Source organism: Aulonocara sp. 'chitande type north' Nkhata Bay, linkage group LG3, assembly GCF_057382095.1.
Source record: "Aulonocara sp. 'chitande type north' Nkhata Bay isolate Kocher_YH1m ecotype deep benthic linkage group LG3, A_spYH_male_GT1.1, whole genome shotgun sequence".
Taxonomy (NCBI): domain Eukaryota; kingdom Metazoa; phylum Chordata; class Actinopteri; order Cichliformes; family Cichlidae; genus Aulonocara; species Aulonocara sp. 'chitande type north' Nkhata Bay.
In genome coordinates, this window is record NC_141346.1 from 9,522,687 (window position 1) to 9,543,131 (window position 20,445).

General features: G+C 39.8%; 3 protein-coding genes across 3 annotated transcripts; all 3 read left to right on the forward strand.

The window, feature by feature from the left end:
- Positions 1-2,386: 2,386 nt before the first annotated feature.
- LOC147333847 (cell adhesion molecule CEACAM20-like) lies at positions 2,387-3,382 on the forward strand. Its single transcript, XM_086271112.1, has 4 exons — positions 2,387-2,648; positions 2,728-2,973; positions 3,049-3,207; positions 3,345-3,382. The coding sequence occupies exons 1-4, from the start codon at positions 2,507-2,509 to the stop codon at positions 3,380-3,382; spliced, it is 585 nt and encodes a 194-aa protein (XP_086127238.1). The 5' UTR covers positions 2,387-2,506.
- Positions 3,383-5,342: 1,960 nt separating this feature from the next.
- cyb5d1 (cytochrome b5 domain containing 1) lies at positions 5,343-8,580 on the forward strand. The gene is made up of 4 exons (XM_086271027.1): positions 5,343-5,574; positions 6,998-7,074; positions 7,955-8,173; positions 8,286-8,580. Exons 1-4 carry the CDS (start codon positions 5,451-5,453, stop codon positions 8,514-8,516), a joined length of 651 nt encoding a protein of 216 aa, XP_086127153.1. The 5' UTR covers positions 5,343-5,450; the 3' UTR covers positions 8,517-8,580.
- A 150-nt stretch (positions 8,581-8,730) lies between these two features.
- Positions 8,731-20,350, forward strand: LOC147333849 (C-type lectin domain family 10 member A-like). The gene is made up of 8 exons (XM_086270952.1): positions 8,731-10,379; positions 10,454-10,555; positions 13,129-13,227; positions 16,950-17,015; positions 17,098-17,190; positions 17,272-17,426; positions 18,054-18,163; positions 18,895-20,350. Exons 1-8 carry the CDS (start codon positions 10,325-10,327, stop codon positions 19,037-19,039), a joined length of 825 nt encoding a protein of 274 aa, XP_086127078.1. The 5' UTR covers positions 8,731-10,324; the 3' UTR covers positions 19,040-20,350.
- Positions 20,351-20,445: the final 95 nt, after the last annotated feature.

Below are 20,445 nucleotides of genomic sequence, written 5' to 3' on the forward strand. Positions count from 1 at the left end.
AGAGTTCCACAGGGTTCTGTGCTAAGACCAATTCTGCTTACATTATACATGCTTTCCTCCAGCCTATGTTATCTGCTTTAAGGTACACATTTGAGAAAGAGGGAGGACATACAGGCAGGGATCCAAGTGACCACACTTTATTTACAGTGAAAGTTTAAAGGTCCAATCTCTTCCAGGCTTAAATCCAGAAAATGTCAATTTTCCCCCAGAATCCACACCAGATTTTGCTCATCACTTTGTGTCTCATAATCTTTAGGGATGGGAATCTTGAAACAGTTGTTTCAAGACTGTGTTGAGCTTCTTAAGCTCATATGTTTCAAAACACTGCACGGAAGCATGGTTCAACACACCCAGGTCACATGACCATGACTTAACAAAGTTTTGATGTGTTTCACTTCAGTTTCAAGAGGTGGTCGAGGAGGTAAGACTCACCTCAACCTCGTAGTGTGTGGAGCAGCGGCTCCCCATAGAGAGCATTTTTCACCTGCACAAATGCCGCCTGGCACTGATCCATCCATGAGACCAGATCTAGGTCAGGCCCACGAACCCAGGCATGAACTGATCATAGTACCCAGGCAGCTCCATGGACTGCCTCACTTCCTTTTTTGTCTTGGGGTGTGTGCGGGATGCAATGGCGGCTTACTTCTCCATCTGTAGACACACCTGCCCTCCCTCCAAGTGGAATCCCAGATACCGTACCTCCCTCTATCCAACTGCACACTTCTTTAGTTTGGCCTTGAGGTCTGCCTGCCTGCTTTAGGGACTCCAGAACCACGGCCACCCGCTGCACATGGTCTGCCGAGGTGTTACTGTGCAGGATCACATCATCGAGGTAGGTCTCAGCATATGCAGCATGCAGCCACAGCACCCGGTCCATGAGGCTCTGGAAGGTAACTGAAATGAGCCAAATTGGTACAAACCGTCAGGGTAGAGAAGTGTCTCCTCCCCAGAGTCAGCGTCCCAAACAGCTGTTCTGCTGCCGTCATTTGGCTGCATGTGATGATCCAGAACTTCTGCCGATGATTTTGGACAGAGAGGCCCAATCTATCCAAAATGGCCCTGCCGATGTCATCGAAGCTCTGCTGTGGGGCTGCCGGCAGGCTCAGAACCTCGGACTGCGCCTCTCCCAACAGCAGCGGTAATAGCTGCAGGCCACTGATATGCCTCTGTGTTGGGCTAAAATAGGGGTCAGCAACCTTTAAGACCCAAAGAGCCATTTGGACCCTGTTTTCACTGAAAAGAAAACACTGGGAGCCGCAAATACTTTTTGACATCTAAAATGAAGAGAACACTGCATACATTGTTTTTTACCTTTATGCTTTGTATAAACCACTATAGTGTGTTGTTTATGAAGTCCACGAAATGCTACAAAGTAAATGAAATTTTATTTATGTAATGAACACATTTTAAACTCTTAAAAAATTTATAGCAAAAAAATCAATTTAAATCAATTAAAAAGCTGAACTTAAATTATCCATGTAGCAAACAAAAACTGATCCTTATATCACATTTGGGCTTTCGGAGCATGTAGAGCCTTAACCTGAATTTTAAAAATAATTGGAAAAAACACTACGCTCCTAAAAAAATGAATAATAAATATTCGCAAAATCTCTGCATGAATATTTATTTTACCTGGTTACCTGGTACCTGTATGGCGGGCGTGGCCTGCAGTGCTGCTGCAGGAGAGGTGGTTGCGCCTGAGCCACACCGCCTTATAGTCTGTGCTCTCTCTGATGTTGTGTTATGTGTCGGGCTGTGTGCCGGAAAGCTGAAGCCAGCTGCATGTGTACAGCAAACATCGTCGGGTCTGCCGTGGTATGTTTACAATGGGACTTCTGCTCCTGAACCTCTGCGCCCAGCGTCTGCAGACTGGGGCTGTACGAAGTCACTTTCATCTTTACGCAGGACTGTGAGCTGTCGTCTGTGAGGCGTGAGTGGTTTTTGTTTTTATCATAGTTCATGGTTGGGAATAGCTGCTCAATTATGTATGCGGATCCGAAGATCGACAATCCACAAATTAGGCATACTGGTAGGCCGCTCTCGTCAGAAGTAAATGCAAACAAATCTGCCCAGACAACATTAAATCTTCTTCAGATATTTTTCTTATCTTACATTTCTCCATAATTTACCTACTTGGGGTTGAAAGTCTCAATAAATGCATTGCATTTTGGCGGGTATATACATATATATATACCGGCTTCCGCGAGTGTGACTTCCGCGAGTTATTTTGATTAAATTGTAATATTATGATGAAAAATAATTTAAAAAATAATTTTATTTTTATATTTCAAGATCATGATAATCTCTGTAATCATGTGAGCCAATGTGTGGACCGACTGCACAAGCAGCCATGAAAATGAGTCTAGCCTCTCCTATTTTCACAGCTCGTCTGACTGTGAGTCCCAGCAGCTCTCAGCTGTTTGAATTAGACTTTGTATCTCTGAGTTGTCAGGACGATGACAGCTCTGCTGGATGGACTCTGAGGAGAAACATAAGCAATAAAGTGATGATTCAATGTGGAAAGAACTTTGGAAGATGGTCTGGATCTACCTGTACGATAAGCTACATGTACACATGGGACAGTGGAGTTTACTGGTGTGAGTCCAGAGAGGGTCCCATCAGTAACATGGTTAACCTGACAGTCACTGGTAAGCTGAGTGTGTGGAGTTAGTGTTGATGAAGCTGTGTGTAAATGGATGAAATGCTGTAGTTTGTCTCTGTGTTGAGGTGGATCAGTGATCCTGCAGAGTCCTGTCCTCCCTGTGATGGAGGGAGATGACGTCACTCTGCTCTGTAAAACAAAGACCACTCCCTCCAACCTCCCAGCTGCTTTCTATAAAGATGGCTCCCTCATCAGGAAGCAGCCTACAGGTCACATGACCATCCAGCATGTTTCCAGGTCTGATGAAGGCCTCTACAAGTGTGACATCAGCGGTCATGGAGAGTCTCCATCCAGCTGGATCACTGTCACAGGTGAGGAGCTTCACACTCATTTCATGTCTTATTTCAGCCACAAGTTTACCTGAATAGATGGGATTCTATCTGCAGGTAGACCTGCGACTACAGCCCCGCCCACATCAGCACCTTCACCTTCTACCTCACGCCCCCTGCATTTTGACTTCACACTGCTTCGCTACCTGCTGGTGTTCTGTCCATATTTAATCTCCACTCTTCTTGTTGCATCTTTACATCGACAGAGAGCCACAGGTAACACTGACTCATTCACTGATCAATTATTAAACAATCAATAATCAATGAACTGATGACAGATATCTGTCTATAACTACAACTGTTAACATTTTATAGACTGCATCTGTGTTTCTTTTCTGATTTGCTGACTGCAGGGAACAATCCACCCACCAGTGATCATCCGAGCTCTTGAGGTCGACGGATTGGATGAAGAGGATGTCATCAAAGAGCACTGATTGTAAATTTTATCTAAGATTTTGAGGCTCATTCAAAAACAAAGCCTGTGTACAAATCTGTGTTTAAGCCAGGTGTTCAAATAAATTATGAAATAGGAAAAAAAAAGATTCTAACCCAGAAAATAATGTAATTTAAGTTAAAAACATAAAATAGTAACTGGAAAGGTTCAAGGATTTATCACTTCAAAACACTATTCATCTTGAAGTACTTATGTAAAGACCCGACAAAATGAGCAGCATAGACTGAGTCTTAGGCTACGTCCACACGTACCTGGGTATTTTTGAAAACGCAGCTTTTTCTATGCGTTTGCACCTTTCGTCCACACGTAAACGGCGTTTTTGGTCACTGAAAACTGAGATTTCTAAAAACTCCGGCCAGGGTGGATATTTTCGAAAACTCTGTTTTTGCTATAAAGTGTGGACGAGAAAAACGGAGAAAATGCAGCGTTAAAGGTGTGCGCCTTTTTTGACATCACGTTATTGTTTCGGTGAAATGAATTTCTACAATACTGTTAATTCTACTCTCTGCAGTGTTTAAATGCTTACATACACACAGTTACTGTCCCTCCACACATACGACTGGGTTCTGCTTCTATTCCCCAGCTTTGTTTACTATTTCCCACCGAGGCTTCTAGACTTCTGATTGGCCAACATTTCTACACGGTGAGGAATCTAGCGCCACCTGTTGCTTTGGCATGTTCATAGCAGCATTTTCCTTCATTTCTGCATTCACGTGTGGATGGGATTATTTTTTAAAGCGTCCGTTTTCAAAAATACCCGTGGACGTAGCCTTAATCTTAACATACCTAGAGTTGTAAACAGAAGTTCATATGCACTCTTCATGGGTAATTTTGAGCTTTTAATAATTTCTTTGACTTATTCATTTTACAGAGTGGAATGATTGAACAAAATACATGTTTAATGACTTGAAAATGAATGGTGAAAAATTGTCAGCACTCATTGGACTGACCAATACTACGTACAGTCCAAGGACTCAGTGATGACAGTAAAGATCTCAGAAGGAAAATTTTAAATTTAAAGAAGTTAGGAAAATCTCTTGGAGAGAGAGAAATGGAGCCACATTCCAAGCTCACCTGCTCTGACACGTTATTTGGATGTGTAATCATGTTTGCCAAGGCCTGGAAAAAAACCCAAACTTTGAGCCTTAGTTGAGAGGAAAAAAGCTAGGCCACAGTCAAGTGAGTTTTACACCACCAAGGGTGCTGACCAAGAAAGAAGCGCCTGATCAAACACATTCAAACTGGACAGAAATGTGCAAAAACAGAACAACAAAGCACAGAACTAGTCCTTCATTTGTAATAAAATGGCATGAGTGGTATTCAGCTAGCATTTAAAAAGGTCCAGTTAGAGAAAATTTCTTGAAGTAAAGGACCAAATGATTATAATGTCTAATTAAAGGAGTAAATACTCTTATGGATCTGCTTGGTCTCTACACTGCACTAAACAATAAGAGGAAACAGAGCCATTCTGAATCCTTCAAAATAAAAACGTTAAAGAAGCATAGAGGCTGGTGCAGATGCTGGATGAACAACTACTGAGTATTAAGGACACTTTAAGGAAAAAAACAGTATTATTGATCAAATCATTCTGATAATCATTTGATCAGTCAGATACATTTGATTATTTTCAAATTGATGTTTCCTGGGTCATTATTTTAATTTGCTGCGGGATGAGACAACATGGTGATATTTACAGGTGGGTAGAGTTGAAATTTTTACTGTCCGGAGAGTAATGATTCTAACAAATACATACAGTTAATTTATTAATTTTAATTAGTTTATTAATGTTTAGGAAATAAAACCATCCCTATCTTTATTGATTAAATCGATTCAGGTCATTTTTAGATCTCGAGATAAACACGTGTATTTCAATGAACAGAAGCCCCGCCCTCGGCGTCTCTTGCCATGGCAGCGTGTCAACAGCGCTCCATGGAGACGGCGAAACCTGAACCGGGGCTGTTTTTCCGCGTTTCTCCGTGACTTGGACACAGCTACCCGCCTGCAGATGATGGGACGGCCCAGGTACTTCACTCCCTCGGAGGTGGCGGCTCACAACACGGCGGAGGACCTGTGGGTGTCGTTTCTGGGCAAAGTGTACGACCTGAGCCCGCTGATGAGCCAGTACAAAGGTGAGCCGCAGCAGGTAGATTACTGCGTCACCAGTTGAAGACAGGGCAGGCTGAAAAGCACAAAGTGCCTCTGTGAGAAGTCAGAGTCAGTGAGAGTGATTCCTGTTTTTGACTCTTTAGTTACACAACAGGAAAACGAGTTTCCGGAAGTGTCTGTTCCTGCTGCTAATCCACACAGCGAGTAACCAGAAGGAGTTGCACTGTGTGTGAGAGACTTGTGTGTCCGACATGAAGACTCGCAGAGTACAAAGACACAAAATGACAACAAAGGGAAAACATAAATAAAAAATAATCCCTGAAAACGTGGATCACAGTTTTCCCACTCAGTTCATTGATTTAATCCATAGACTGTATGCAAAAGATGGTGCTTGCTGCATATTGGGGTTTTTCTTCTTCTTCTTCTTCTTCTTCTTCTTCTTCTTATTATTATTATTATTATTATTATTATTATTATTATTATTATTATTATTATTATTATGGAGCTCGTGGATGAAATGACACGAGGACCTCAAGTCATTTACTGCAAGAGGCTGCCCTCTGGTGGTCATTTCAGGCATTTCTGCACTGAAGCGTCAAAGACCGATTTAAAAAAAAAAGTGTTTTTGCTTGTAATATTTTAAAGACACAACTAATGATTGACTGTAACATCTAAAGATGAACTAGATCAGCTACTGTTTAAATTATGTGTATAAATACATAAATTAGATTAGATGAAAAAGCCGAAGGTGGGTAAATGACCCAAATAGTTTGAAAGAGAATATTTAAACCGCTTGGATGAATTAACTTTGTGTGGAAGTTAATCTTAATATTTCAAGGCATCCTGTTTCCTCTAATAACTGATCGGACAGTTTTACTCTGAAAAAATTACACTTTTAAGCATTTTGATGCATTCCTATAACTAAAGGTGGAATTTTAGTTTGAAAATCAGAGATTTCATAGCATCCTGTTACCATCCCCTATCTAATACACTTTTATTTTGAAAATGATGAATTCTTTTAACTAACTCTAGGTTTTATTTTGAAAATGTGAGATTTCATAACATTCATTACCTTACCTCACCTAACATTACCTTCCAATTACTAATTGGACACTTTTATTTTGAAAACAAAGACACTTTAAAATAATCTTTCCTTAAAGTTGACTCGCTGCTGGAGCCTCAAGTGGACATTAGAGGAACTGCAGTTTTTGTTCCATCAACACTGGCTTCATGCTTTAGACTCTATGATCAGCTTGTTTTGTTGCTGTTTGAAAGCCTTTGTAATGTTAATTTGAAAGAGTATAAGTAAACATCTGTGTAGTATTTCCTCCTACAGCTTTCTTAAAATGTAAGTGGGTTAAAATCAGACACCACTGTGGGAGTTCTCAGGTGGAGAGTATTAAGAAAGATGGTGTTTATGAGGGTAACATGTGTTTCTGTCTGCAGGTGATGTTCTGCTGTTGCCCATCATGGAGTTTGCAGGGAAGGACATCAGCAGCTGGTTTGACCCCAAAACTGAAGACGTGAGTGCCGATCAAACTTACGTGGACTGGTGTTAGACTGTGCAGAGCTTTTCTACTGTAGCACAGACCCAAGAGTTCATTTTTACTACTTAAGCTACATTTATGTCTTAGATTTTACTTCATCTTTCAACTTTAGGCACTTTCGCACTGCTTGTATGGATGCTTCTGGGACCGTTCAGGGGATCAGTGTCTTGCTGAAGGGCATTACAGCATGCTGGAATCAAACATCCTCCTGAGCCACAGTCACACTCAGTCATCTCCTACACCTGTCATTAAGGGCAGCTTGAGTAATAGTCGTGCATTCCTAATCCTGCTGAAGAGTGTTTTCACCTGAATGTACTCGCCTGTTACTGAGTTCTGATTTGGAGAAAATTGAGATACTGTTGTTTAATCTTCTCTACAGGAAGCTTCACTTGAGGTTTAAGCCCAAGTCACACAGGCCTCGAGCCTCAGTCAGCCCAAATCCTTCCAACCTCGAGCAACTTTCAGGAAAAAAAACACTTTTTCCTAGAGACCTGTGGTTTCCATGGGAGTGCAGACTGCTCTCTAGGCTTGTGTGAGTGGTCAGAATCAGTTTCCAGGTCACATAATTTTCTCGTATAGAAAATATAGAGAAATAAAAATTCTTATCACAGTTCAGCTAAAGATAATCAGACAACATTTTCTGTTGCTTTGTACTTGGACAGTTAAAGTAAACACACTTCACTGTTTTCTCCAGCAGGTTTTGCTTTTACTTCATGAGGATATTTCAGTTCTCTGATCTGGAGTCTGTGGGCAGTGGCCCGCCTCAGACCTGAAACCTGAAACAGCATCTGGTGGTTTTATGCTCCTGTGCTGTCAATGTAAAAAGATAGTAAATTAATTTCCCACCTGTCCTCAGATCCTGAAGTACGTGGACCCTCTGACCTGCTGTGTGGCGTACTACACCCCCAGGGGGCGTTTCCTGCACATCCCCCCCAACGGTCCGCGCTCCGACTGGGACAGCGACATCGGACAGCCGTGGTGGAGAGATAGCCGATACGAGGTGGGGCTGCTGTCCGCTAAAACCAGGTGGATGCGAATCATCAACACGCTGACGTCACAGGAGCAGCGGATGGAGGTGAGCACATCACCTCAGCCAGATGCACTTTGGGTAACTGCGCCTTCATGATGTGGTTAACGGTCACAAAGACGTTTAGCTACAAACACAGTGTGTGTCCTGATGCCCTCAGGTGTGCTCAGAGGAGACTCTGAACGAGATCCTGCAGCGCTACCTGCGATACAACTCGCATGCCCGCAGCTACACCTGGAAATACAACGGCGCCGTCCTGGACATGAACAAGACGCTGAGTGAGAACAATGTCCCAGACAATGACCTCGAGCTCGAACAGCTGCGTCTGGACCGAGACGCATTCACCCCCGCCATCCTCCTCCACTACAACGATGACCTCACCGAGGGCTGACCTCTGACCCTGAACTGTGGACTAGAACATAACAGTTATTTTATTAAAGCTGTGCTAACAGGTGCCTTTTCTAACTGTCGTTTGATGAAAGTTTTCACCAAAGAGAGACCTTAAATTCTCTTTAAAGGCCAATCTGAGCTGCACATTAGCACAGATGGACTCCCACAAAGTCACTGGAGACTCAGTTAGGGTTAGCTGAGGCCCCTGATGGCTAACTGAGCTAAGCAGTTGGCAAATTTTGTGCATCAAGAGGCTGATCCAGAGCCAAACTCTGTTTGGTCTATCTGTCTATATGTTGTTTCCTTGCATTTAACTTAATTTTACATCTTCTTTTACATCTATCAGTTCAGCCCCTCACATCTTTAAACATCTTTAAATATGACGAGATGAATATGAAGAGAAAATGTTGGCCACCCCTGGTTTAAACCTAATTCATTTGCAATTCCTTCAGTGTCCACTCCAGTGAGTCAGGCCCCATAGACTCCCGTGTTAAAATATTCAAGTCTTCAGGTGAAATTAACATGTTTACAACCTTTACAAATAATAGATTTCAGGTAGAATGAGATATATATTAATAACATATAACGTACTACAACTAAAGGCTTAAAAAAGTGGAAGTTAACGTCAGTAAAACACATGTATAGATGTACAACAAGCCTGTAAAAGTCAGACCTGAAGCTTTTTAGCCTCTAGTTGGCGTATCTCTGGATGGCATAACCATCTGAGAACACTGTGAGTAACAAAACCCAGAATGGGGTGTCACAGAGTGTTTTCTTACAGGTCATGGAGTTCCACAGGGCTCTGTTATAGGTCCTTTACTTTTGTTCAGATTTAAATTATAATCTAAATTCACCTGTTTAAATTGTATTAACACTTAAAGTTTCCATTAATGGTAGTGTGGCCTTTTTGCTGCTGTTGGAACATTATGTTTAATGCAAACATGTGACTAAAATTGTACTTGAGACCATCCCCTAAAACCTGGTGAATGTTAATGTGATTATGAATTAATGTCATAGAAAAACGGATCCAGATGGTTTTCCACAGTTTAAGGTGTTTCAATTAAACCATTTAAGGTTTAGATGAACACTGTGTCCCGAGCAGCTCTTGTTTTATATCGAGCTTTGTGTTTATGGTTATCTTGTGTTAAAGTTTAAGACCACATGTCTGTGTTTGTTTGTGATCTTGCATTTACACATAGTTTGAATTTGTGAACACTGTGGTTGATTTTAGGGAAGTTCAGACTGAGGAATGCTTCCCTCCCTGGGAGAAAATGTTTCTGAACAAAAGGGAAATTCTGAGGCTCATTTTACAGAAAATACTAAAATAGGATGTGAGACCAGGAGCTAAATCCTCAAAAATAATTATGATGCGCTTAATAAAACGGGTACTTGCACATAGTTTCTTACTTGGTGGGTGGGAGGGAGGAGGTGATGTAAACTTTTATCTGATGCTTTCCAGCTGATTCTTCACAGGCAGAGCAGAGGTGAGGAGCACTTTATTCTTTCTCCATTATTAGTTTGAATTAGTGTTGATATTTAAGTGAGTTTGGTAGAAAGAACAACTTGATTTTGTTGAGATTAGCATAGGTGTATTTATATACTGAATATCTACATAAATCCAGCTACAGGTGTATTCCTTTAAACTACTTTGATCCAATTTATATTTAATACGTTTAAAATAACTTTACGGTTTAACTTGAAAGTAATAAAGGGAGGCATCACCGGGTAGTTTTTGAGACTTTTGTTCGTCTCTCCAAAGGTACTGTAACTTGACTGACTCTATTTTAACCACAGTAAGAGGTGAGCAGAATGGAGGAATCATATTATGAGAATTACTGGGACCAGACGACGCTCTCTCTCACAGGTATCCGTTTCATTTAAGTTGGGAATGTCTTGGTTGTAGCGTGCACCTGTAATAACTGAGCGTCTGTCAAGCAGACAGTCCAGCACCCTCATCTGCATCCAGGTTCAGACGGTGGCTGTTTCCTGGTCTGATCGTCGTGGTCCTGCTGATTCTGATCATAGTGATGGGAAGTACCAGTAAGTGCGTGCACACACACACACACACACACACACACACACACACACACACACACACACACACACACACACACACACACACTCTAGTTTAGGTTAAATGTGGTGACCACTGTTACTTCTTCAAGTTAGTAACTGAGTTACAAGATTCTAAAAGTAATTAATTACTTGAAAAGTAACTATTGCGTTACTTTAAAAAAACGTTTAACCCTCTGGGGTCCAGGGTATAATTGGCCATTTTTAACTACTTTTGATGTTCCCTCCACATTTTACCTTTAAAAACTATTTACTTTGCCTTGTTTGGTCTCATTCTTTTCAGCACAAACTCACGTGTCTGAATTTACAGTTATGTTTTCATGTTGACATACTGTATTAACACAATTGGTCTAAAATCAGACAAAAAACACAAGATCAAAGTAGAAAAGGTTATATTTTTTACTGTAACAACCACAAACATGTTTAATGATCATATTTCACAACTTTAAATGCAAATATAAATTGTCAATTTTAAAATCCTATGCACAAGTTTGCAAACATCCATTTACCTTTTACCTTGATTTTTTAAAATAACCATTTCAAACTATTTACAGATCAGCTGTTCTTCAATAAGATGCCACACAAATTATTTGTGCCACTCCAAAAACATAATTTCTGTCCACTATAAAGGAGAACATCACAGCCTGATACCTGCAGGTCTGACAGCAGCAGGTGTATCACTCCTGTTTCTACCTGGAGACAGCAGTCGCCTTATTGTTCTGACACAAACACAAAACTATCCACAACACTACACACTAACTACACAAGACAACACATTAACTACACACTCCAAACACGCTAAACATCACAAATCTCTCACATCTCAAAACTCTCTCTCTCTCTTTCTGCTGTCTCTCTCTCTCTCGCCGTCACTCCTAAAACTTCCTGTTTTTTTGTTGTTTTTATTTTATTTTTTGCTCATAAGCAGAGAGTGCTTGCTAGCACTTTCCTTAGACAGTAAACGTGTGATTATTGACTTGTTGCATCACACGAGAGTGCTACAATGACTCTGGTTTTACGAGGCCTATCAACACAATTTACAAACTGGTATAAATCACCTTGTTGCTTTGTCTTTAAGTGGTCATGTTATTGTCTTACCACGACTACTTTATTCTTCCTCAGTCAAACAGCAGCACTCATGCGATTGTTTTGCCCCCTTAGCTCCAGGTGTTGTGCTAGACAGTGATCGTGATTACCGTCCGCGGGAGCGCACAGCTGCTTAAAGCTGTAGCGTCCAGATTACTTACAGCCACTTCTGTGCAACTGATATAAGATGCGGTAAGCTGAGCACAGCTTCAACCGTCTGTTTGTTGAAAAATAGTAACGAACGGCGTTTCCTTGTTAGTAACTCTAATGCCGTTGTAACGATAGAAATAGTAATTAGTTAGATTGCTCGTTACTGAAAAAAAAAACACCATTAGTAACGCTGTTACTTGTAACGCCGTTATTCCCATCACTGCACACTACCAATATTATAAGTAAGCTCTGCGTTTTCAGTCTGCCTTTTAAAATAGAAATAGAATAGAGTAGTCTTTTGTCCTTTTTATTGTACAACTAAATTCTGGGTGTCCCACATCAACTGTGTTGGAATAAAATATAATACGGCAAGGCTGGGATGGTCAATTTGGTAAAGTAAATCCATTGGGCATCTTTCTTTGCCTTTAGACAATAATTCTGATGGCAAAAGAGCCAAACGGGACAGGCAAAAAAAAAAAAAAAAAAAAAAAAAAAAGGAATAAAATATAAATAGTAGAAAAACACAAAAAGGTGCACAGTAGTTGGAAGCACTGTGCCACTGCATATGTGCGTACATGCCACCATCTTGAGCCGTTCATGTCTAGGTCTGCATTTGGGGTCCAAATCCACATGCTAAATCCCACCTCTACATCCATAAACATCCTTCGAGGTCTTTCTCTTTTCCTATATGTCCAATATATCAATGATCCCTCCACTGCACACTCTCAACCATCTCAGCTTTCCACTTCATATGCATTCTTTATAGTCTCTAGTGAAATAAACACTTACAAACTTTTTCTTGTATGTGCAAAATGATTATTAGAATCAGCACGAGCCGAGTACGTTAGTAGCAAAATCACTGTGACTGCAAAGATGGTTTACAGAATTTTCTTGTAATTGAAAATAATTTTTGATCCTTCAACATGACAAAGAGAAAAACAAATGATAACTAAACTCTAATCACACAGTAGATATTTACATGACATCATCTTGAAATTAAATTATTAAATGAAAAGAAAGATAAAAGTCATTTGATTTACAGTTTTTGTTATATTGAATCTTCATTATGTAATAGAGCCAGTTTTTAAAATCAGCTTTTTATTTTATCATCTCTAGTTTTGTTTCATTTTGTTCTTTTAATGATTTTTCTTTACTGAACATTTTTTTATTTTGTCTTATTTTGTTGAGAAAATTTCTTTATTACACTATTTTATTGTATTATAGAGTGTTTAGTTTGCTATACTAGAAGAATTTCCTCTTTTTGGGGGATGTGTACAGTTGACCTTGTCCATCTCTTTTTTCAGACAGGAAGATGTCAAATCGTCTGGGGACTTTGGAGCAGAGAGTTTCCAACCTCAGTAAGATCGTCCAATCACTGAACGCCTCACTGCATCACACTCAAGGTAGCACACCTGTTAGTTAACGTCTTTTTGGAGAACACTCAAAAAACAAAAAAACAAAACAAAAACAGGACACAGTTTCAGCACATTACTCTGCTACACTTAAAATCTGAATGTGGTTATCTTACATAGATTTTATACGTCAAACTTAAAGGTGTTTAGATCCACAGCATAACTAGTTATTGTCCCAGTTCTGGGTCATTTTGACCCAGCATTTTCAGTTTCTTGTGTTTTGGTATTCTTCTTCTTCTGTGTTATGATTTATGTTCTGATTCTTTAGTTGTGCTGTTTTGATTATTATTATTATTCTAGGTTTCAGTTTGGTCCTGGTTATGAGTTTAATTTTTAGGTTTTGTGTCAAGTCTGTGTCTCGATGTGATTTGTTTTCTGTTATACTTTGAAGGTCCATGTCTTATGTCAGTGTCCATTTTACTTCCCCCTGTCGCGTTAGCCCTAATTTCTCCCAGCTGTGTCTCCCTCCTGTTTCCTATTCCCTGATTACTCCACTGTGTATTTAAGCCCTGTGTTTGCCTTTGCCCTCTGTCGTGTCGTTAATGTTTGCTACCCTCAGTATGCTGTGTGTTTGTCTTCTACTTCTGTTTAGTTGCTCAGTTCCAGTGTTTCAGTTCCTATGTTCAGAGTTTTGTTTTGGTTTTTTGGACGTTTTATCCATGTGGAGTTTTTTCTGAGCAACAAAGCTGTGCTTTAGGTTTAACCTGCCGGTTCTGAGTCCTGCTCTTGGGTCCACTTCTCCGGCCTGCCTGCCACACAGCCTATCATGACAGTTACAGCTATCTGGTACAGGTGGACAATGTAACACTAGATAACACTAGATATTGAAACATATTTAAATTAAAAATGACACATTTATATTAAAACACAATTCACCAATAAATCCCCGTGTGTCCCAGACTCCCGTGCCGTGTCTTCATCCAGTGTCAGTGCTCTGTGCATGTGCTCCTTAGTGTTCGTGTAACCTGTGCTTGCTGCCCTCTCGTCCCGCAATTCTCCTGAGAAAATAACAGAAGGAGCCGTAAATACACTACACTGCGACAAATTCACACTCACTGACTTCCAGCTGGGAAACTAACAGGAAGTCTCACAAAACGATCCAGCATCAGAGAGAGCTCCACCACACTGCTAAGTAGCTCCCTCGAAGAGGCTCGATCATCTGCAGGTTTGTGTGAACATCTTCCTCAGGTGTGGCCAGCCACCTGGCAGGGCACACCCACCAGGCCTAATGGTGCCCGTAAACCAGCCTACCAGATGCACCCACACCCATATACACACCCACACACACATACCTGCAATCAGGGAAACCAGTGACAGCCATACCATACATCAAATATACTTATAACAAGTAATATAAGTCCAAAACTGCAGAGGACACCTGGGTCATCAGACCCAGGTCCCTGACACTAAAATATTTATCTCATAAGGGGTTTATGCAGACTTACACTAACAATGTGATGCAAATGGTGAAAATCACAACATGAGTAATATTGTCGATGGGTTCAATAAATTCTTCATAAATGTTGGCCCTGAACTAGCAGCGGACATCCCGTGTCATAAAAATGAAAATATCAGTAATATAAAATCAAATCCCTTTTCACTGTTCCTCTCAGCTACAAATGAGCAAGAAGTAATAAATATCACATTAAAATGTAAAAGTAAGTCTTCAATGGATTATCATGACATAAATATGTCTGTAGTTAAACAGGTTATTCTGAATATTGCTAGTCCCTTAACATATATCTGTAATTTATCATTTCAGTCCGGTTGTTTTCCAAAAAAAATGAAAATTGCGAAAGTAATACCACTATATAAAAGTAATGACAAACACAGTTTTACCAATTATAGGCCTATTTCTCTACTGCCTCAATTCTCAAAAATTCTAGAAAAACTTTTTAATTCAAGATTAGAAAAATTCCTTGAAAAACATCAAATAATAAATGTTGGTCAGTATGGTTTCAGAACGCAAAGAACCACTTCAATGGCGATAATTGAGGCAGTAGAAGAAATTACTGATACACTGGATAAAAATAAATATGCAGTTGGTATTTTTGTTGACCTCAAAAAGGCCTTCGACACAATCAATCACTCAATTTTACTGGATAAATTGGAAAGATATGGTATTCGAGGGAAAGCTGGTAACTGGTTAAAAAGTTACCTAACAGGTCGGGAACAATATGTTAGCATAGGGCATTACCATTCAGAGAAACTTGGTATTACATGTGGTGTTCCCCAAGGGTCAGTGTTGGGACCAAAACTTTTCAATGTATACATAAATGATATTTTTGATGTTTCTCAAGTACTTAAACTCATACTGTTCGCAGATGACACCAACATATTTTTCAGTAGCGATGATTATACTGATCTTGTAATGACTGTAAACAGGGAGCTAAAATTAATAAAAAAAATGGATGGACATAAATAAATTATCATTAAATATAAATAAAACTAAAGCAATGTTTTTTGGTAATTTAAAATATAATATAGAATTACCAATTATCATTGAAGGTGTACCAATTGATAATGTGAGTGAAAACAAATTTTTGGGAGTTATAATTGATAATAAAATTTCATGGAAACCCCACGTCAGACACATAAAAACCAAAATTTCCAGAAGCCTCGCAGTTTTGAACAAAGTGAAACAATTCCTTGATAAAGATGCACTTCGTACTCTGTACTGTACCCTGGTTCTTCCATATCTTACATATTGTGTGGAAGTGTGGGGAAATACATATAAAAATACAACTAATCCATTAGTCACAGTACAGAAACGAGCACTGCGTATTATTCACAAGGCTGGTTATCTAGATCATACTCACAAATTCTTTCTTCAGGCAAAGTTACTTAAATTCCAGGATCTGGTTAATTACAATACATCCATAATTTTGTATAAAGCTTTTACTAAACTTTTACCGGCAAATTTACAAACTAGATTTGAAATTCGAGAAAAGGTTTATAATGTGAGAGGCTTTGGAGAATTCAAATTACCCAGAACTCGAACAACCCGTAAAGGTTTTTGTGTGTCTGTATGTGGTGTGAAAATCTGGAACAGTCTGAGTTTACAATTGAAACAATGCAAAAATATTCATAGATTTAAATTTCTCTACAAACAGTTGGTCTGGTCACAGTATACTCAATGATGGGTTTTAGTGTGCTCTGTAATGTCTGTCCTCTTACCATTGCTGGTATGGATTCCAAAATAAAAAATAAAAAATAAAGTGTGCGTATGTATGTACATATATGTACTTGTGTGTGTAGATATATATGTATGTATATGTATGTGTGTCTGTTACTTGTAGTTATTACTGCCTGTTACCTGTGGTAATGCAATTTATAATTTATATATTCTGTATTCAGTTATGAAGGCTCTAATTGTTGGTTGCGAGCTGCCGCTTAGATGCTTGTATCTGCCCGGGGCTGTTGATGGGTCTGTATGCAATGATGGGCGTAGCTGCGGGAAGTTTATTGTTTTTTTTTGTTGATGAGTGAGTATAGGGGTGGGATTTAATAAGTTTTCTTCGTCCCACTCCTTTTTCAGGCAAGTTTTGTTTTTTGTTTTGTGTATTTTATGTTCAATATAGGTATTTGCTGTGCCTGAAAATGAATAAATAAATGAATGAAAAAATGAATGAATGAAAGTCTAAACCAAACCTCATCGTTTTAAGTGTTCCAGTTGCCAAACATGCTAACATGCTAAGTCTCCTTGTTTCTAGAAACGGCTAAACAAGTTCAGCAGCTCCAGTATGCTGTTGAGAACAACAAGGACCAGCTTAACTCGGGTTTGTCTGCCCCCCTGTAGATTATACTGCTGGTGATGACTCCAAACATCATGTTTAACCTGTGTTTGTGCTGTGTGTTCAGTGTCAGAGGCGCCGAAACAGCTGTCGGTCATCGACTCTCTGAGCAAGAGCATCGCTGCCATCAAATGTTCCCACGAACACGTCATCAACAACAGTGCGTATACCATATTTATATTAGGAAAATACACATCTGCAGACTGACGCTCACACCTGTGTACCTGTTTCTCTCTGTCAGGTTCAACTGCAGGTGGTTGTTGTCCTGTGGGTTGGACTGTGTTTGAGTCCAGCTGTTACTTCTTCAGCGGTGATTCTCGGTCCTGGAACGAGTCCAGAGACTGGTGTGAAACACAACAAGCCCACCTGGTCATTCTGCGCAACGACAAGGAGTGGGTAAGACCTGCCACACTTGTCACATGATTCAGCATGAAATGTACCAGTCTTTATTTGAATGGTAATGTTTCCTAGTTTGTAAAAATGTGTCTGGTTAACAGCATCTCAACAATTCAGACAGCAGAGACTTCAGAGCCTCAGAGGTGTCAGTGGACAATGTCATGGGCATGGCACACTTTTTAAAACACAATTTAACTCTTTCACCCATAAAGACAACATTTTATTTATCTTTTTTGTGAGCAGGCCTGAAGTAGGACAGAAACACTTAGAAAAGAGCTTCAAAATGACTCATAGATAAAGAGTCGAGGTTTAAGATGTACTGTCTGACATTTTCTGGATTTAAGAAAAGATTTGAAAACTTTATGTGCACACAGTCAAAAGCATCTTTAACTAAGCAAGTAAGTTTTTATTTAAAATGGAAGACTGAGAAAAGTCAAAGTCACATGAGGACGTTGCACCAAGGCTAATGTTAACAAATCCACTGCTTAAATGCTGCCCTCTAGAGGTAAAAGTGGAATTTACACAAATGACCTTCAAGTTATGAATATCCTGCATTTTATTTTATTTTTTTAGTAGTTTGCAGACAAGAAAATAAGAAAAAATTACTTTATACTTCTCTCTGTCCAGGACTTTGTGACCCGCAGGAGCATGCCTCACTTTTACTGGATTGGTTTGTCTGACTGGAGGACTGGGCGCTGGGAGTGGGTGAACCAGACGCCGTACACAGTGGAGCCCAGGTCTTTAAAAAAAAAACAAACAAACAGATGTGACCTCTCTTCTGTCTTGCATTAATGATATGGAAAGAATCAAAATCAAACAATTCCAGATGAAAGAGGATGAAAATCATAAAGCCATACTGGCATCATACTAGCCAAACCAGCCATTCCAAACTTTTTAAAAATTATTTTCCATTTTTCTTTAACTTATTTTTTTCCATTTACTATTTTTCTGTACTGTGCTTTGTGACTGCAAGTCTGTGAGTCTGCAAGTCTTCCTTACTTATTTACTTACTTTCCTTTTTTCATGTTTCATCCTGCTTTTTATTGACTTTAATTCCCCAAATGTTTGGGCCATACTCAAAGACACATCATGCCTTTTATTAGTATTTTTTTTTTTTCAAATAGGTTTTTCGGAAATTACAAAAACATGCACACATGTCCACAGATTGCCCTTAAAGAGACTGACTCGACTGAAAAAGAAAGTGATCCAGAGTTGGCGGGAATTTTATATCCGGTTTCCAGCTGCAAATCCCTCCTGTCAGACACTGTAGAAACAAAATTAGCATGTTAGCAGAAGCAGCATTTTCCCTGTGGCTTTACTCAGTGTTAGCACAGCTTTTAGTGCAGAAATGAGCCATGCCAGCTTTGACAAAAGCTGCTGTAACCCTGGAGATGAGAATAGGACAATTATGCTCACTTCTGCATAGAATTTGCTCACAAACATAAGTAATGTATGTGTGTTTTTCCAGGCGGTGGAAACCCGGGCAGCCGGACAACCTGACCGGGCACGGAGATGAAGACTGCGCTCACCTTTATGATGATGGACTCCTGAACGACGTGCACTGCTCCATCAAGATGCAGTTCATCTGTCAGAAACCTACCGTGAATGCCTGAACACACCTGCTTCCCTGGCTTTGCCCACATCTGCTCTCAGATTACACCGCAAAAACATATAATATAATGAAGATATCCCACTTTCTAGACTTACTGCTCTACAGGGGGCGCTCTCCAGCAGGTCCAGAGTTAATGAGGCTATATGGAGCTGTAGAAGAAAATTGTAAAATTGTAGAAAATTTCCCAAGGTGTTTACTTTAAAGACTGAATAGAACATGGACTAAAACTGAGACTGTGGAAAAACAATAGTGAGAGAGACCTGTAATTGCAACACATGAGCTCTTTAATGAGCGTCCTGATGCCCTCAGGTGTGCTCAGAGGAGAATCTGAGGAGATCTTCCAACATTACCTGCACTACAACTCTGACGCCCAACGCTACATCTGGAAATACAACAACAACAGCACTGTCGGGACATGAAGATGCTGAATGAGAACTGCGCTCCAGTGAGATCTGCTCAGCCCCGCTGTCTGCCTCCCTCTTAAATGACAATCTCACTGAGGGCTGACCTCTGACTTCTTGAATGTTGGACTTTCACTTGGTCATGGAGTTGGGTTTTGTTTTAGCTACATACTAATGAGGAACTTTTTATTCAAAAAACCTACAATTTGAATGAATACAATTATGTATAAAGAGGTTAATGTTAGCCAAACCCTACCCCTAACTCTAAATGGGGTCCTTGTGACCAAGCATATGCTAGGACATGACATATTTTTTTATTTTTTTTTTGCTATTTCTAATCATCTGTGGCTGCACATTTGCTTTTCTTGTTAGTTTGCTTTAATCCTTTTGGTCATCATGCTGTATTGTGCACATGTGGGTAAAACACACATCAAGGGCTGGACTAGGCCATGTAACATCGCAGTAAGGTGTTTCATCAGTGCCAAATAATTAGCAAGATCTAATAATATTTTAACAGTATTTTCACTGTAACCTTTAACCATGCTTCGAGTCAGTTAACCATGATGTGGTAATTTTGTAAACTTATCTAAGTCTGTGGTCCTGAAGTAGAAATGCTGTCCACTCCAACCTAGGGGACGAACCTAGTGGACATTAAAGGAGGACATCCTTATCCACAGACTCTCACATTCAAATGTCCAAGTTCAAAGCAGAAATAAAAAATGTTACAGCCTGATTACAAAAAATAGTTTTGGTCTCTATATCTACACCCCTGCTTTATAGCAACAAAACTTTTTTAAAGCATCTGAATAAAGCAGTGTCAGTGTCAGATATTATGATGGTATTATCGTCACACAGATTGCATACAGTTTTTGTAGGTTTTGGTTGATTTTGGGGAAGTATCAACTGAAAAGTGGCGCTTTGGCAGGGAATGGCTGCCTGTTTCTCATTAAAAAGGAAGTTTTGAAAGCAACTTCTGTAAAACTTGGGCTGATTCACTTTAAAATCT

Excerpts from the sequence above, each read along its gene's own strand:
- cyb5d1 (XM_086271027.1), top strand. The coding sequence starts at position 5,451 with ATGATGGGACGGCCCAGGTACTTCACTCCCTCGGAGGTGGCGGCTCAC. Across the intron at positions 5,575-6,997 it reads GCTGATGAGCCAGTACAAAG|GTGATGTTCTGCTGTTGCCC; the intron begins GTGAGCCGCAGC and ends TTCTGTCTGCAG. Across the intron at positions 8,174-8,285 it reads CACAGGAGCAGCGGATGGAG|GTGTGCTCAGAGGAGACTCT; the intron begins GTGAGCACATCA and ends TGATGCCCTCAG.
- LOC147333849 (XM_086270952.1), top strand. The coding sequence starts at position 10,325 with ATGGAGGAATCATATTATGAGAATTACTGGGACCAGACGACGCTCTCT. Across the intron at positions 17,016-17,097 it reads CAAGGACCAGCTTAACTCGG|TGTCAGAGGCGCCGAAACAG; the intron begins GTTTGTCTGCCC and ends CTGTGTGTTCAG. Across the intron at positions 17,191-17,271 it reads CGAACACGTCATCAACAACA|GTTCAACTGCAGGTGGTTGT; the intron begins GTGCGTATACCA and ends TCTCTCTGTCAG.
- LOC147333847 (XM_086271112.1), top strand. The coding sequence starts at position 2,507 with ATGATTCAATGTGGAAAGAACTTTGGAAGATGGTCTGGATCTACCTGT. Across the intron at positions 2,974-3,048 it reads CAGCTGGATCACTGTCACAG|GTAGACCTGCGACTACAGCC; the intron begins GTGAGGAGCTTC and ends TTCTATCTGCAG. Across the intron at positions 3,208-3,344 it reads ACATCGACAGAGAGCCACAG|GGAACAATCCACCCACCAGT; the intron begins GTAACACTGACT and ends TGCTGACTGCAG.